At 53.2% G+C, this 13,110-nt stretch overlaps 5 protein-coding genes across 5 annotated transcripts in view; 3 read left to right on the top strand and 2 right to left on the bottom strand.

The window, feature by feature from the left end:
• The window catches only part of GUITHDRAFT_107762 (hypothetical protein), a gene marked incomplete at both ends in the record, with an annotated part of 5,171 nt that extends 1,153 nt beyond the window's left edge, over positions 1-4,018 (bottom strand). The window contains 9 exons of the mRNA XM_005833481.1: positions 174-487; positions 603-1,173; positions 1,220-1,248; positions 1,366-2,531; positions 2,581-2,607; positions 2,663-2,868; positions 2,927-3,328; positions 3,700-3,870; positions 3,923-4,018. Coding sequence (XP_005833538.1) covers positions 174-487; positions 603-1,173; positions 1,220-1,248; positions 1,366-2,531; positions 2,581-2,607; positions 2,663-2,868; positions 2,927-3,328; positions 3,700-3,870; positions 3,923-4,018 — 2,982 coding nt within the window. The remainder of the gene's footprint in view (positions 1-173; positions 488-602; positions 1,174-1,219; positions 1,249-1,365; positions 2,532-2,580; positions 2,608-2,662; positions 2,869-2,926; positions 3,329-3,699; positions 3,871-3,922) is intronic.
• Positions 4,019-4,740: 722 nt separating this feature from the next.
• GUITHDRAFT_138278 (hypothetical protein) lies at positions 4,741-6,116 on the top strand (the record flags this gene model as incomplete). The annotated part of the gene is made up of 9 exons (XM_005833480.1): positions 4,741-5,082; positions 5,133-5,233; positions 5,277-5,310; positions 5,362-5,505; positions 5,554-5,652; positions 5,678-5,806; positions 5,855-5,941; positions 5,990-6,026; positions 6,076-6,116. 9 exons carry the CDS (start codon positions 4,741-4,743, stop codon positions 6,114-6,116), a joined length of 1,014 nt encoding a protein of 337 aa, XP_005833537.1.
• Positions 6,117-6,127: 11 nt separating this feature from the next.
• Positions 6,128-7,617, bottom strand: GUITHDRAFT_107760 (hypothetical protein; the record flags this gene model as incomplete). Its single annotated transcript, XM_005833479.1, has 2 exons — positions 6,128-7,156; positions 7,216-7,617. The coding sequence occupies 2 exons, from the start codon at positions 7,615-7,617 to the stop codon at positions 6,128-6,130; spliced, it is 1,431 nt and encodes a 476-aa protein (XP_005833536.1).
• Positions 7,618-7,956: 339 nt separating this feature from the next.
• Positions 7,957-9,712, top strand: GUITHDRAFT_107759 (hypothetical protein; the record flags this gene model as incomplete). Its single annotated transcript, XM_005833478.1, has 9 exons — positions 7,957-8,250; positions 8,301-8,399; positions 8,510-8,667; positions 8,928-9,002; positions 9,048-9,129; positions 9,173-9,255; positions 9,312-9,422; positions 9,466-9,585; positions 9,631-9,712. The coding sequence occupies 9 exons, from the start codon at positions 7,957-7,959 to the stop codon at positions 9,710-9,712; spliced, it is 1,104 nt and encodes a 367-aa protein (XP_005833535.1).
• Positions 9,713-10,900: 1,188 nt separating this feature from the next.
• Positions 10,901-13,094, top strand: GUITHDRAFT_107758 (hypothetical protein; the record flags this gene model as incomplete). The annotated part of the gene is made up of 7 exons (XM_005833477.1): positions 10,901-11,067; positions 11,117-11,181; positions 11,238-11,323; positions 11,370-11,578; positions 11,631-11,667; positions 11,716-11,888; positions 11,942-13,094. The coding sequence occupies 7 exons, from the start codon at positions 10,901-10,903 to the stop codon at positions 13,092-13,094; spliced, it is 1,890 nt and encodes a 629-aa protein (XP_005833534.1).
• Between the last annotated feature and the right edge of the window lie 16 nt (positions 13,095-13,110).

The following is a 13,110-nucleotide window of genomic DNA, read 5'->3' as shown; positions in this document are numbered from 1 at the left end:
CCTCCTCCTCCTCCTCCTCCTCCCTCCTCCTCCTCCTCCTCCTCCTCCTCCTCCTCCTCCTCCTCCTCCTCCTCCTCCCCTCCTCCTCCTCCTCCTCCTCCTCCTCCTCCTCCTCCTCCTCCTCCTCCCCCTCCTCCCCCTCCTCTCCTACATCCTTTCTCACCGACACTTACCCTCTCTATTCTCTTGCGGAACTTCTCCTGGTCTGTCAGGATCTCCCACTCATTCAGCTGCTTTTTCTCAGACAGCACCACCCCTCCCGTCGCGTTCAGGACTCTCCTCCTCGACTCCTGAGCCTCCGTCCTCAGCGTCTCCTTGCGGAACGAGACGACCATGGTAGCAAGAAAAAAGTTCCACAGTATCCAGTTGCCGACAAAGATCAGCCAGAGGAAGAAGATTGCGATCGCAGGCCCAACATTGCTTGCTGCGAGGATGAAGACGGCTGACCAAGCATCTCCCGAGATGACTTGGACGGCAGTTTGACATGCTGCAGCGACAGAGGATGAGTCAGGGAACGAGAGACGAGCGAGGGTCGAAGGGGAGGACGTCGTACGAGGAGGCAAGAGGAGGAGCAGGAGGAAGAAGAGCAAGGCTGGACAAACCAGAGAAGAAAGTGTCGAAGTTTGTGCGAGGGACGGCACCCAGGAAGGAGGGGAAGATGGGGGAGCGAGGAGAGACTCCGCTCCGCACGGTCGTCGTGTTGAAGTGGCTCGGAGCAGAGAGGTAGGAGAAGCCCAGCCTGGGGCTGGCGAGGTAGGTCATGCCAGTGCTGCTCGAGCTGAGGTTGACAAGGATGGCAGGGAAGTCGTCGACCTCCGGGAGGGGACTGGACCATGGGGGGATCGAGAGCTTGAGTCGAGCTCCGTAGGTGAGGAGGGACTGGAAGGTCTGCTGGTCGGTCGGGCGGACTAGGAGGCTGTCGCCGAGGAGGCTGAGGCCCAGGACGGCACCGAGGAAGATGAAGAGGAGCTGGAGGGAGAAAATACTGATCAAACCCTCCAGGCTGTCTAGGATCCCCTTGATCTGCATCTGCAGCACCGGAAACTTCCCCATCAACTTGGCCAGGCGGACTAGCCTGGCGGTCCGGAGGACGGAAGCTCCTCCTCCTCCGTACTCGAGGCAGGCGTACTTGTTGTCTGCTGTCAGTTGGCAGCGCAGAGAGGCGATGGTGGTCTGAAAGAAGGGTCAGAGCTGCTGGAGGAGGAAGGAGGGGATGAACCTCAAGCTCTATCAGGGAGACGACAACCACTGCAAAGGTGGGAGGATGAGAGGCGGAAGTTTAGGGGGAAGAGGGGCAGAAGGAGGAGGAGGAGGAGGAGGAGGAGATCGTTCTGTTAGTAACTCTTGAAAGAGGTTCGATCATACCGGCAAAGTCGATGATGTTTTGGCTTTTGTTGATGTACCCGACGATGCCGTACACGAGGACCTTGAGCACGAGCTCGAGGACGAAGACAGCCGTGAAGACGAAGCTCAGCACGTTGAGGGCGGCATGGAACCTCAGGTAGCCGCGGGGACTCACCCAGGCCTTGCCTGGCACGCTGTCCGGGTGATGCTCGAGTGCCTGCGTGAGTGTACTGATGAGGACAACAGCGCCGATGAACTTCTCGAGGGAGGAGGAGAACACCAGCTCTCTCATCAGATTCTTGATGCGATACCTCAGCAGGCTGAAGTTGTCCACAAGGAACGCAAGGATGTTCTTTCTCCCCTCTCCCTTCTCGACTCCCAGCCGCAGCTCCTCCTTCTCCATCTCCTTGAGCACCAGGTACACCTCTTTCCACGTGTTGAAGGCCCTGCCGAAGTTGATCCCCTCCATCAGCCCGTTCCTGCACCCAAGGCGGACCAGGACCGACCTGACTTCCCCCAGCCTCCTCTTGTCGATCTTCTGCATCATAATCACCTCGTTCCCTTCCTCCGTCGCCCTGTAGTGGGCGAACCACTTGTAGAAGGCCTTGGACAAGAGCGGGTTGCGGATCCTCTTCTCTACCTTGAAGACTGTGGCCACGTACTGGTCGTTGGAGACGAGTTTGAGCCTTTGGGTGATCACGGCCAAGAACAGGTTGGTCGCCAGGGTCGGCCCGATCATGACGAAGATGATGAAGATGGAGAACGAGACGAAAGAGCAGCTGTCCATGGTCGCGTACATAATGTCTGCCCAACTGTCCAGCGTGAAGATCTGGAACATCTTGAGTGAGGCAGAAAGCGTGTCGTCGAAGTTCAACGAGTCAGCCAGAGGGTCGAACATCCGTCCCACGGGCAGGCACTGCTCGCCAACCCCGCAAGCGTACGTCCCTGCTGCGATGGACCGCGGCATCGATCTGCCAAGGTCACAGGAGCGAACTTTGCTCTGCACCAGCAGGCCGGTGTCGAGGTCGAAGCACCTGCTCTTGAGCCGGCCTTGGAAGAGGCAGACGTTGAGGATGCCGATGTTGATGCACATGATGATGCAGACGGTGAATGAGACGGCGAGAGGCTTCCAGGTCTGAGCGAGCACGATCAGCGTCACTCGCATCGACTGGAACCTTGAGATGGCCCTGAAAAACACATCAGGAGGGCAGACAGGCCAAAATGCCGTCGGCAGACCTCAAAGGACGAAGAATCCTCAAGGATCTGAGGAGCAAACCAACGTCAATAAAGCCAACCATGAAGTTTTCTACATGAGCACCTGAGGGCAGACAGCTGCAGCCCTCCACTGAAGAACGGCAGAATCTCCAACCAGCCGATAGCCACCACTGCGATGTCTAGAAAGTTCCAACCGTCGCTTCCAATGCTGTTGGGGTGACCCCACAGCCCACTCGCCACGATGCGGAAGAGAATCTCAAGAGAGAAGATGACCGTGAACGCGTATGACGCTGAGTTGAGAATGAATCCCTGCCATTTCGAAGCATCACAACGCACAAAGAAGGCAGATGGAGCAGACTGCGCTCACCCTCAGGGAGACGGGCAGAGGAGGTTTCTCCACAGGGTCATCCATCGCCAACATCAGGCTGTTCAGCAAGATGCACAGTAGCACCAACCTCGGCCACCAAATCCACTCAGTTGTGGCGATGAGAAACAGGCGGACCGGGTTGTTGAGATCAAGGCAGTACATCACTCTTGCTGGGTACCTTGCAGGGTCCGGCCATGGCACAAACTTGCGAGCCATCTGCGCTTTTCGATCCTCCTCCTCCTTTGCTAGCATCTGTCCTTTCACTTCTTGGAGAATTAGGTTGTAGTCTTCCTTGTTCAGCCAATACCCTTCATTCTGAAGGAACCTGTCCAATGCCAAGTGGGGAAATCGAATGTCCTCCTTGTAGATGGGAATTAGAACCTCTTTTCCGCGCAAATTGACCTGCCTCTTGTCAGATCAAGACTACCAGCAGGGCAAACAGGGCAGACCAAAGCTCTGATGTAGATAAAGTCTTCAAATATTTCTGGGTCAAATCGAGACGTGGATATCTTTGATTGGAGAGTTTTGACCTCATGCCTGTTAAGGTTTTGCCCCTTTGAGGTGATTTTGACATCTTCGTCGAAGACATCTCGTACAACTTTAGTCCTATCTTCCTCCTTCTTTCTCTTGTTCATCTCCCCTACTTCCTCCCGCCGTCTCTCAGTTTTCGATTTTCCTGCAGAAATTTGGACTCGGGCGACAGTTTCCTCTGGCCGATAACTCTTCCAGCTTTGAAATACAAAGAGTCCTTCCTTTGCTTTCCGGAGCCTTACCAGCTGTTCCTCTATCTCAGCCTTCAGAGTTTCTTCCATCCTCCTCTTCTTCTTCAACTCCGCGAGGCTGTATGCATTTCGATCCTTCACCTCGCTCAACTGCTTCTGCAGCCTCTCCAAGTCCTTCTGCTCCGTACGGATCTTTGCCCTAAAAGGGGCTTCCGCTGGATCCTGTGGGCATGCCTCAGACACAGCAATGGGGTGAAGCAGAAGCCCGACATACCTGTTCTTCCTCTCTATCAGTCTCTGCATCCTCTGCCTCCTCTGCCTCCTCCTGCTCTTGCCGCTGGCCTCCATTCCCATGCGCCATGGCTGCCATGTCCCGCCAGTCAACTTTTGAAATCTTTTTTGAAAATCTGCTCTTTTGAGAGAGCAGGCCAGCCATTCCAAGCGAGTACCCCACCTATCACACTAGGCACCTAGAAACTTCAGTGCCTACCAGCAGGGGTGTTCTGTCTGTTGTTTTACTTGAAGATGTAGGGTGGGTAGTGAATTAAGGGGGGTAGGGGCAGATGGTCAAAACAAACGGAAAACGGAATACGATGCGAGAGCATGGAGGGGAGAACGAGAGGAGGGAGAATATTGCGACAGGAGGCAGGGGATGAGAAGTGTGAAAGAAGGGAACCAAACACGCCGAGGAGAATGGAGATACCGAGAGGAAGATGTATGAGCGGCAAGCAAAGAACAGAAGCTAAACTGATCGAGCAACTGAGGGGGGGAAGCGAGAAAAAGAGAGGCGAGGGGATGGGAGACGAAAGGGAGAAAATGAAGAGATGACAGAGAGATATATCAAAGTCAAATCAAACAGGCAAAAGTTGAGATAGTGAAGGTCAGGAAGCCAAAGACACCGCCGGGGGGGGGGGGGGGGGGGGGGGAGGGGGAAGGAGTTTAGCCTGAGGCAGCAGTAACAACGGAATGGAGTTGGATTTGCACATCTAGAGTTTCTTTTAGTTGCCCTGGGACTTGACTTGACATCGTTCCTGCAGCTAACAATGGAAGTATCGTGAATCAGCCCAAGACTCAAAGAGCTGAAATAGCAGAATGGCGGCAGAGGGTGTCGAGATGCTAGCCTTGATTGACTCGAACTCAGAGGCGACTGATACTTATGAGCACTACTCCAAGCGTGGACCAGATGAGCACTATGACATGCTGTTTGTTGACGCCAGCACTCCACGATCGGAGCAGAGCTCGAAGAGACTTTCATCGAGGAAGGTTGTCAAGCAGAAAGAGCCAGGATGGCCGTACATGACCAAGATGACGGACTTGATTCGGCCGAGTACCGCAACTCCTTCCTCTAGGGTGATGGGTAGACCGCAGTCCAGTCGCTCCGTATCCTCTAACATCTCCAACGTTTCCTCCATTTACTCAACGTCTTCGAGTGAGGTGGGAGTCTTCCTCCCCTTTGCCCTGTTTGGATGATTTCTTGCAAGCAGCCAAGACGACTGTTGCAAGCCAAGATATCGCGAAAGCAAGCAGAGGAGGACTATCATACCTTGCAAAATCGGATCCGCCGTCTGCAGATTGAAGCGCAGAGGTGACCCATCATTCTTGCAATGCGTGGATTGATCCTTCACTAGGGCGAGTCACAACATGATAGAAACGAAACATAGGGTATCAAGGTTTGGTCAAAGATTGCAGTCGATGAATGTGTTTCTGCTGCAGGCTGAAGAAATAGTGAAGCTGAAAGCTCAGAATGAGATGCGCGCGAGGGAGAAAGAGCTGCAAAGGATACAGGAGGAGCAGCAGCTGGAGCGCGAGAGACAGCAGAAACTACTATTTCGAGCCCAGAGGAAAGCCTCGATCCAGGTGAGAAATGCTGGCGAAGTCTTGATGGAAGCTCACGATTTAGTGTAGAGCGCAAGGCAAGACCTGGTCATGAGCAAACGACGTATGGTACAACAATTCAGGAAAGAGAAGCAAACGATCGCGCAGGAGGTTCTTGTAGTCCCCCTTGTGAGCATCCCTTGACCTCATGCAGGCATGGAGGGCAAGATTGGCGGAGGAAGAGCGAGCCGCGAAGCTCAAGTATGAGACCTACGCGCGGGAGAAGCTCGCGATGCATATGAGATATCGACTGAAGCAACAAAATCAAATAAGGACGAGCAATGTGAGATTGCATACCATTGCCCTCATTCCAGCATGACAGCCGTTACAGTCGTACCTGAATCGGGTGGCTTACGAAGATCAATTATGCGCGGAGAGGAAAAAGGAGATAGCAAAGCTAGAACTAGAGGAGAAGCAGGTCGATTTTCTTTGATCAACAAGTGGAGTTGACCTATGCCTTTCTCAGCTTCTCATGAAGCTCGAGGCAATCCAGGACAAGCAGCGTGAGACTCGCTGGTTCCGTTTTCTCGTTCAACTGACGATGAGTCGCAGGAAACGCGTATGCGGAGCTGGAAGTTGCGCTGGAAGTTTGAGAAGGATTCATTCAAAAGATACTGAGTCGTTTAGTGTTTCGCGCTCGTTCCATCGCTTCAAAACGAGCCTGCATAAAGCTAGGTCTATTCTCGTCGAAACAGAGCTCGATGCCTGCCCGGATCACCTCATACCACGAGTTCATCTCCTCCTTGATCGCTCCGATCAACGTCTGACATGACCGTATCTTGTAGAAGTGCTCGGAATTCTCCAGCACAACCTCCATGAAGCTCGAGTCATTGGTTCTGACCCTTCGTACCTTCATCCCCTTGTTATAACGCGAATATTCCCGAGCGCTCCCGTTCATGTCATCCAAGAAGGCGAGGCTGACCTTGTTACTAAGGAGATACGTAGGAATGTATGTTCGTTTCCTGGCGCTCTTCTCGTCGAATGCCAGATGGTCAAGGAGGGCTTCAACGACATTGAACCGCTCGTTGTGCCGGCCTGAGTACACAAGACACCATCCGCCCTTGTAGTACTCCTTGACTTTGCTCTGCACAACCGGCCCTTCGATCATCCCCAGCCTCTTGCACGCCTGCAACTCCGCTATCAGAACCTTCTGGAGCGATTGGCCGTCAAGGAAGTCGTTGCTCGGATGCCGTCTAGCAAGCTTGACCTTGTAGGCGAAGACGTAGCGTCCAGTCGGAGCGACGGCCTCCTCCTCCTCGGCTCCTCGTATCTGCTTCACCTCCTCGGTGCTCAGTCCCATCGGCCACAGCTTCTGCGAGGTCGCAGCATCACTGAACGAATCTTCGTCTTCCAACTCATCCTCTAGCGGCTCCGGCAGGGAATGGCTGGGATACATCGCCATGAGCCTCCCTCGACTCGCTCCCTTCCTGTTGTGCACGGCTCCCTTGACATAGCCTGTAATAGGCCGAGTCCAGCTCTGACCCAGCGGGTGCTGGAGAGCGGGACAGTACAAGACGCGGTGGAGAACAAGGGAGACGACAGATCCTGGCTTCCCGAGGAGCATTCTTGCGAGGACATGAGGGGGGCAGTCGTGCACTTCCGTCTTTCCTATCTTCAAAAGGACGTCACCCATCTGCACACAAGTCAGCCACAGCCACATGTGGAAAGTTGAACAAGCAGGTGAAGTCCTACCTCGATCTTGCTTGTTCCGAAAGCGACGCCTCCTTCTTCTAACCCGACCACGACGAGTCGAGACGCTTCCACTCCGTCTCCATCAGGGATCGAAGTCGTCGAAAATGCAATCCCGACACCTGCTGGCTCCTCCGCCGCTGCCTTGACCGAAGACTCGCTGAAAACGTTGTTCCATGTAGCTGAAAGGCCATCGGCAAGAGTTTGAAAGACGTTGCTGTTACCCTGATCCTCCTTGTCTACCGTCTCCTCCTCCTGCTCCTCCTGCTCCTCCTGCTCCTCCTGCTCCTCCTGCTCCTCCTCCTCCTCCTCCCTTCTGTTCGCTGCCTGGTTCCCCAGCATCCCCTGCCAGCGTCGCCTCCCAAGGCGATCACGGCGGCTCACCAGCGTGACAATCGTAGTCATACGAGCTTCGGGATTTAATAACGGAAATTGTAACCAACTGAATCAAGCGTAACCGTCGTAACGCGATGTCTGCCCGACAAACCCCGACCAGCTGCTCGATCATACTCTCCTTCCTCCCTCCCTCCTCCCTTCCGACCCCTCCCACCCCCCCCTTCTCTCTTCTCTGTCGAGTTGTGCTCTCCTCTTCCTTGTACTTCCCAGCCTGCCGATGTGAAGGTCCTGGTGGATCGATCCGTTTCCTCCCGGCCATTGTGCCCTAGTTAATGCCAGGCTCGGCCATCGTCGCTTCACTGCCATACCCGACAGTGGTTCTTACCTTCTGAGATCAGGAGGGAAATCATGATGAGCAGAATATCATTCATTTTGCTTCTCGCCATAGTCAGTCTTGTTGATGGTCAAACTGAGAACAACCGAGTCTGTGATGATGACATGCGGCCACTCATTGTCATATCGCTTCCGCTCAAGGCTGACAACACCAACTCTGTTGAGTTCAGATTTCAATTCATCCGACCTCCTCTCACCTTTATCCTGAGCATCCAGATCGAATCCTTGACAACAGGCAGCAAATTGAACCGCCAAGTCCTTATCACTGCATCCGACAACTTCAGCATGACAAGTTTTTTTGAACCTGACGTACGAAAATCAACAAATTTGCGAAGAAGAAAGCTGACTGAGCTGGACAGGATTGGAGATTGACTGCATCCATCCTTTCTGAAGGAACCTTGCTGCAAGCGAACAGCAGCAGGTTCACCGTCGGGCTTCCGCGATATGCCGAGCACGTGGTTTGCCTGGGAACTCATCGAACGCTGGAGAGCATCCAAGAAGCGATCGCTAACAAAAAAGTTCGAGATGTCCCACAGCGATGGAAGGTTTCTGATGCCTTGACCACTAGGGTGGAGCTTACCTGCGCTTCGGTGATGGCGACATCAGCGCAGCGTACCATGGGACCGATGAGATGCAGACGCCAGACAAGAACTTGAGCCGAGAGATCCAAGCGGCGTTGGGTATGCAGGTGACATTCGGCTCGCTGATCATTTTAACTGCAAGCCGGTAATGTACGCATGGAAGGGTGAGCATGTGTTTAAAGCTCTCATGATCACAAGTCATTTCTTTGACTGCCTTGAAGCACAAATGGCACCTGGTCAGCAGAAGGACATGATTTGTTTGCGGACTGAAGCAATGGCAGGGAACCATGAAGTTTCGAGCAAAGACTCTCTTGCCATGGTGGAGATGGCATATCCATTCTGGAGGCCTCTTCCGATCAGGAACTCATTGGTCAAGCCAGGCTTCTAGTCGTGACGTGCCCTCAGGGCTGTCTACTCAAATTGCGCTCTTGCACATGCAGCTTCAACCTACGAGAGCATCGCCTTGGACTTCCTTGAGACGTAAATATCGATCCATGAATACTGCCAGCAATTGACAAGTTGCAGTCTCCGAGCGTCGAAGCCCTCGTTGTTCATCGGGAATGAGCATATCGACGTCGATCTCTTGGATATTCTTTTCGGCCCTCAGGTTCGTTGCACCTCCACGTGTCTTGAGCATGACATGCTTGGAGTGCGTGCATGTCAAAGTGCCTTCGAGCAACGCTTACTCCTCCATCGACTCGATCGAGCGCGAAGCTAGAGATGTGCTCGCAAGGTGACGCTGCCTTCAAGCCTTGCCGTCAAGCAACTGAACGCCTTTACAACGTAAAGTGGAGAATCGTCAACGTTCAGGACCGTCGTACTTGCCCTGGGTGTCTCTACTTCGGCTCTTCAGTATCGCTTGCGAAATCTGGAGAACCTCTTCTTGTTTGACTTTGGGAGGTTGTGTAGAAGGGGCTGAAGCCGCACCTGATCGTTGTGTTAGTCTGTTGGACGCGCTGGCGAAGTGGAGAACAAGGGGAAACACGCCGACGATAATGCCCCCTGCGTGGATCAAGATCTCAGGTTTCAACGCCAATGAATTTCTCAAGGCATTCTGTGCCAGGTAGAGGGCAAGACATGATTTGATGATTGTTTTACGATCTGTCAGAATAGGAAACATCGACGTCACTTGCAAGAGGTACATTGCTGCTGTTGCTGCGCGGCACCTTTCGAACCTGTCGAAACCATAATGAATCATCACTCGCACTGCAGTAACTTGGTTGTTTGCTTCCTCAGGCTATCCACCTCTTTACTGTGACAACGCCGGGAGTCCGTGACTTGACTGGGCACTGAGTGTGCTGTCCCGGAGAGTCTAGCCTAGTAGGGCCGCGGGGGTCTTTTCACTTGAAGTTCGGCGGTAGCAGCCGTGCCCGGCCCTGCCCTAGTGCGGCCCAGCAGAGTCACAGTCCGATCACGGTGCCCCGCGCGTCCGCTCGGCGGGCCCGGGACTCCGGCGTCCGCCGGAATGACTCACCAGGCTCAGCGGCTTGTCCTCGCCGTACCGTAGTACTGATGAAAGTTTTCACTTAACTTTGAGCCTGAAACAAACATTGATGGCACTGCAGTGGCCGGCCGCCGCCCGCAGTGGCGCGGCGCGCCCCGGGGCCCGCTGAGCCAGCGGCTTCCCAGGCCGGCGGCGGGCCCGCCGCTAATCCGGCGAGTCCCAGATTATCAGACTCCGGGATTCTGCATGCCGGTACTGAGCCGGCCCCCCCGGGCGGCCGGACACAGTCACTGAGTTGAGTCACATGAATTTGAGTAAAATAAATGACTCATGATGGGATTTTCTGCGGCAGCAGCAGAATAATAAGAGAAGAAGACGAGAACCAAACTTATCGGCCTATCAAACAAACGAGGCAGACTTTTCCTTCTCGTACTCTTGTTCGAGGCGTAGGCCCCTTGTCCCGGCTCCGAGTCCGATGGTGGGGCAAGAGCAGATCATGGGAGGTCAGAGGTTGATGCAAGAACAAAGATGCTGCCTCCTTCACAGCTCGAGTCTTGTTGTCTTCTCTCCTATCACGAACCCAAGAACCAGCCATGATGTAGCTGATATTCATCTCCACTTCATTCAAGTTCCTCACAATCGAGCGCGCGCTCCGTCTCTGCCGTTGCTCTTCATCTCCCTGCTACACTTACTGATGCTTATCACATTCTCTGACTCAAGGATATGAGTTTACCTTGATAGCGCTGTTGCATTTGTCCTTGGTTCACGAACCAATGATGAACAGAGTTTGATTTTTCTGAACATTGACGCTTGTCCTGTAGATGTCGGTTAAGGCTCACAGATACTTGTCTGTACGAGCGGTTGTTCGTTGGAAGGGCAACAACTGTATTTCCTGAGACCTTGACTTGCTGATACAAAAGATTCTATCGCTGCCATGTCGCACTCGAACAGGAATTTCACAGTTGTGCGAGCTCCGATGCCGTCCTTCTGCTTGACGGGGGACCCAGTTGGGCAGCAAGACGAGAAGCTTCAGTTGACGATACGATATGGCGAAGGAGACGACGAGCTTCAGATCAACAGAGAATCGCTCTACTTCCCCAGGTGAATATGCTTGCAATCCTACACGTCCATCTCTGACTTTGGGGCCAAGAATCAAAGAGGCGCGAGAGGGCACGCCCAACGGTGGGAAGCGAGCTTGTGATCTGATTGCTCGAGGTAAGGATAAGCTGCGGGATGGGAAAGGCGATGGCTTACTGAGATCTCATGGTCAGCTCCCACCGTCAGACTGCAACAGCCAAGCCCAAGGAACCGATTGAACTCGGCGAGGCACAGGAGACCGCAGTCGAGCACCTCGCGGGTGAGACCTCCAGGCATCGCAAGTCAGCTCTGAGACGCTGCTGCAGATGCCGCAAACTGATGCGGAGGCTACAAAATCAGGAGATCCGAAAGCAAACAGATTCGTCGGATCGTCGTCAGGCGATCAAACTCCCTCGTCTGCTGATGCCCTGGCCATACAACCTCAGATCAGTGTCCATGTCAGCAAGTCTGAGGTGAAAAGTGGCGAGCAAGGTAGCAATAATCAAGCTGGAAGAGATGATCCTGAGACAGCAAGGTAAACAGATTAGAGTCTTCTCCTGTAAGATCGTATAATCCTTTTGATGCAGTTTGGTTTGTCCACGAAGTCCAGTGAGAGAATCTCAGGTAAATCAGTGCGTGAGTTATCGGACATGCCTGAATTCTCACCCACAGCCCACCAAACCTCAAGGACAGCAGAAGAAAGTTGCTGTGGTGAACCTTGAACAAGTTGAATTGACAAATAACCCCGACGTCTCTCGAAATAACAAGATGGAGCTTTCCTTGCAAGACATCAAAAACTTCAGGATGAACAAGGACAAGGAGAAGATAAGACCTTTCTCTGCAAGGTAGGCAGCACCGCCCGTCTTAGCTCATGCCCTGTGCTAATTCATTTTGACAGGATCGTGAAGCGAGTGGAATGGAAGGGTAAAGACCTGTCAGACGTGCGGGCGTCCAGGGCAAACGCCATTCGAGTGCAGGGCAGCTGCATCAAGAGCAACGCTAAAGACATGCCGACACAAGGGTCAACGGCAAGAGCAGCACCAGCAAGGGGAGCAATCGAGAGTTCAACGGAAGAGGAAGTGCTGAGCTGTGAAGAGGAAGGGGACATCTCCTCAGAGAAATCAAGGTCAAGATCCTTAGGGTCGTCGGACAGTTTCTTCGAAGTAGATGTCGCAGAGCCTTTGCTCCTGGACTGCGAACGAGCAAAATTGTTGGACGGGACTGTCGACCAAGAAGAAGTTTCCTCCCCCAACTCGCTGGATTTCTTTGGGTCTGTTGAATACCAGTACCTGATACCTCAAGACCAGAGTTTGGACACGAGCATTTTTCCAGACGACAAGAAGTCTGAAAGACCAAGTCAGTGCAAGGTTGGGAAGTTGGAGGGAGGACGAGAGCGAGGGAAATCCGCGGCATTTCAAGACATTGCTCTCCCGGATATCAAGTACAATCTTGTGTCAGACGAGACTAAAGATAACCCTGTTGAACAAGAAGATCATCTGGAAGACTCCAAGTGGGACCATGGTCGTTCGCGCTCTCCCTCGTCAAATCATCGCAGTCCTAGTGCAGCAAACATGGAAAGTCCCAGCCACGCTCCCTTTATCGGGTTGGACGATCCCATCTTGTCACAGGTGCTGCAGGACGCTGCACAGCTGACTTCAGGCAACAACCATGTATCCGAACTCGAGTTTGACATGGAAGGCAATGGAGATATGGAAGGCGATGTTGATATGGCCGATGAGACATCGCATGGAAGGGCTGTGATACATTGTACAGAATGTGGGAACAGAATGCTGTTGGATGACAGCTTCTTCGAAACGAAGCCCGTGATCGTGTTCAAGTATAGCAACTTTGATGCGATGAACATTGATCAAAGCGAGAGAAATGGACAAGATATGCAAGCACACACGAGAGGAACAGACACGTCGTTTGAAGAGAGATTAGAGAGCATATGCAGCTCAATGGAAACTCAAATCAACAATATTCTTTTCAGACTGTCGTCACTCCAGGAGGCGCAGCAACCCCCAAAGCATGCGAACGGTCGTTCCAGCTGAAGTACAGTCACTTCAA

This window comes from Guillardia theta, assembly GCF_000315625.1.
Source record: "Guillardia theta CCMP2712 unplaced genomic scaffold GUITHscaffold_30, whole genome shotgun sequence".
NCBI lineage: Eukaryota > Cryptophyceae > Pyrenomonadales > Geminigeraceae > Guillardia > Guillardia theta.
The sequence above is the reverse complement of the archived record's forward strand: the minus strand, read 5'-3'. Positions and strand labels throughout refer to the sequence as shown.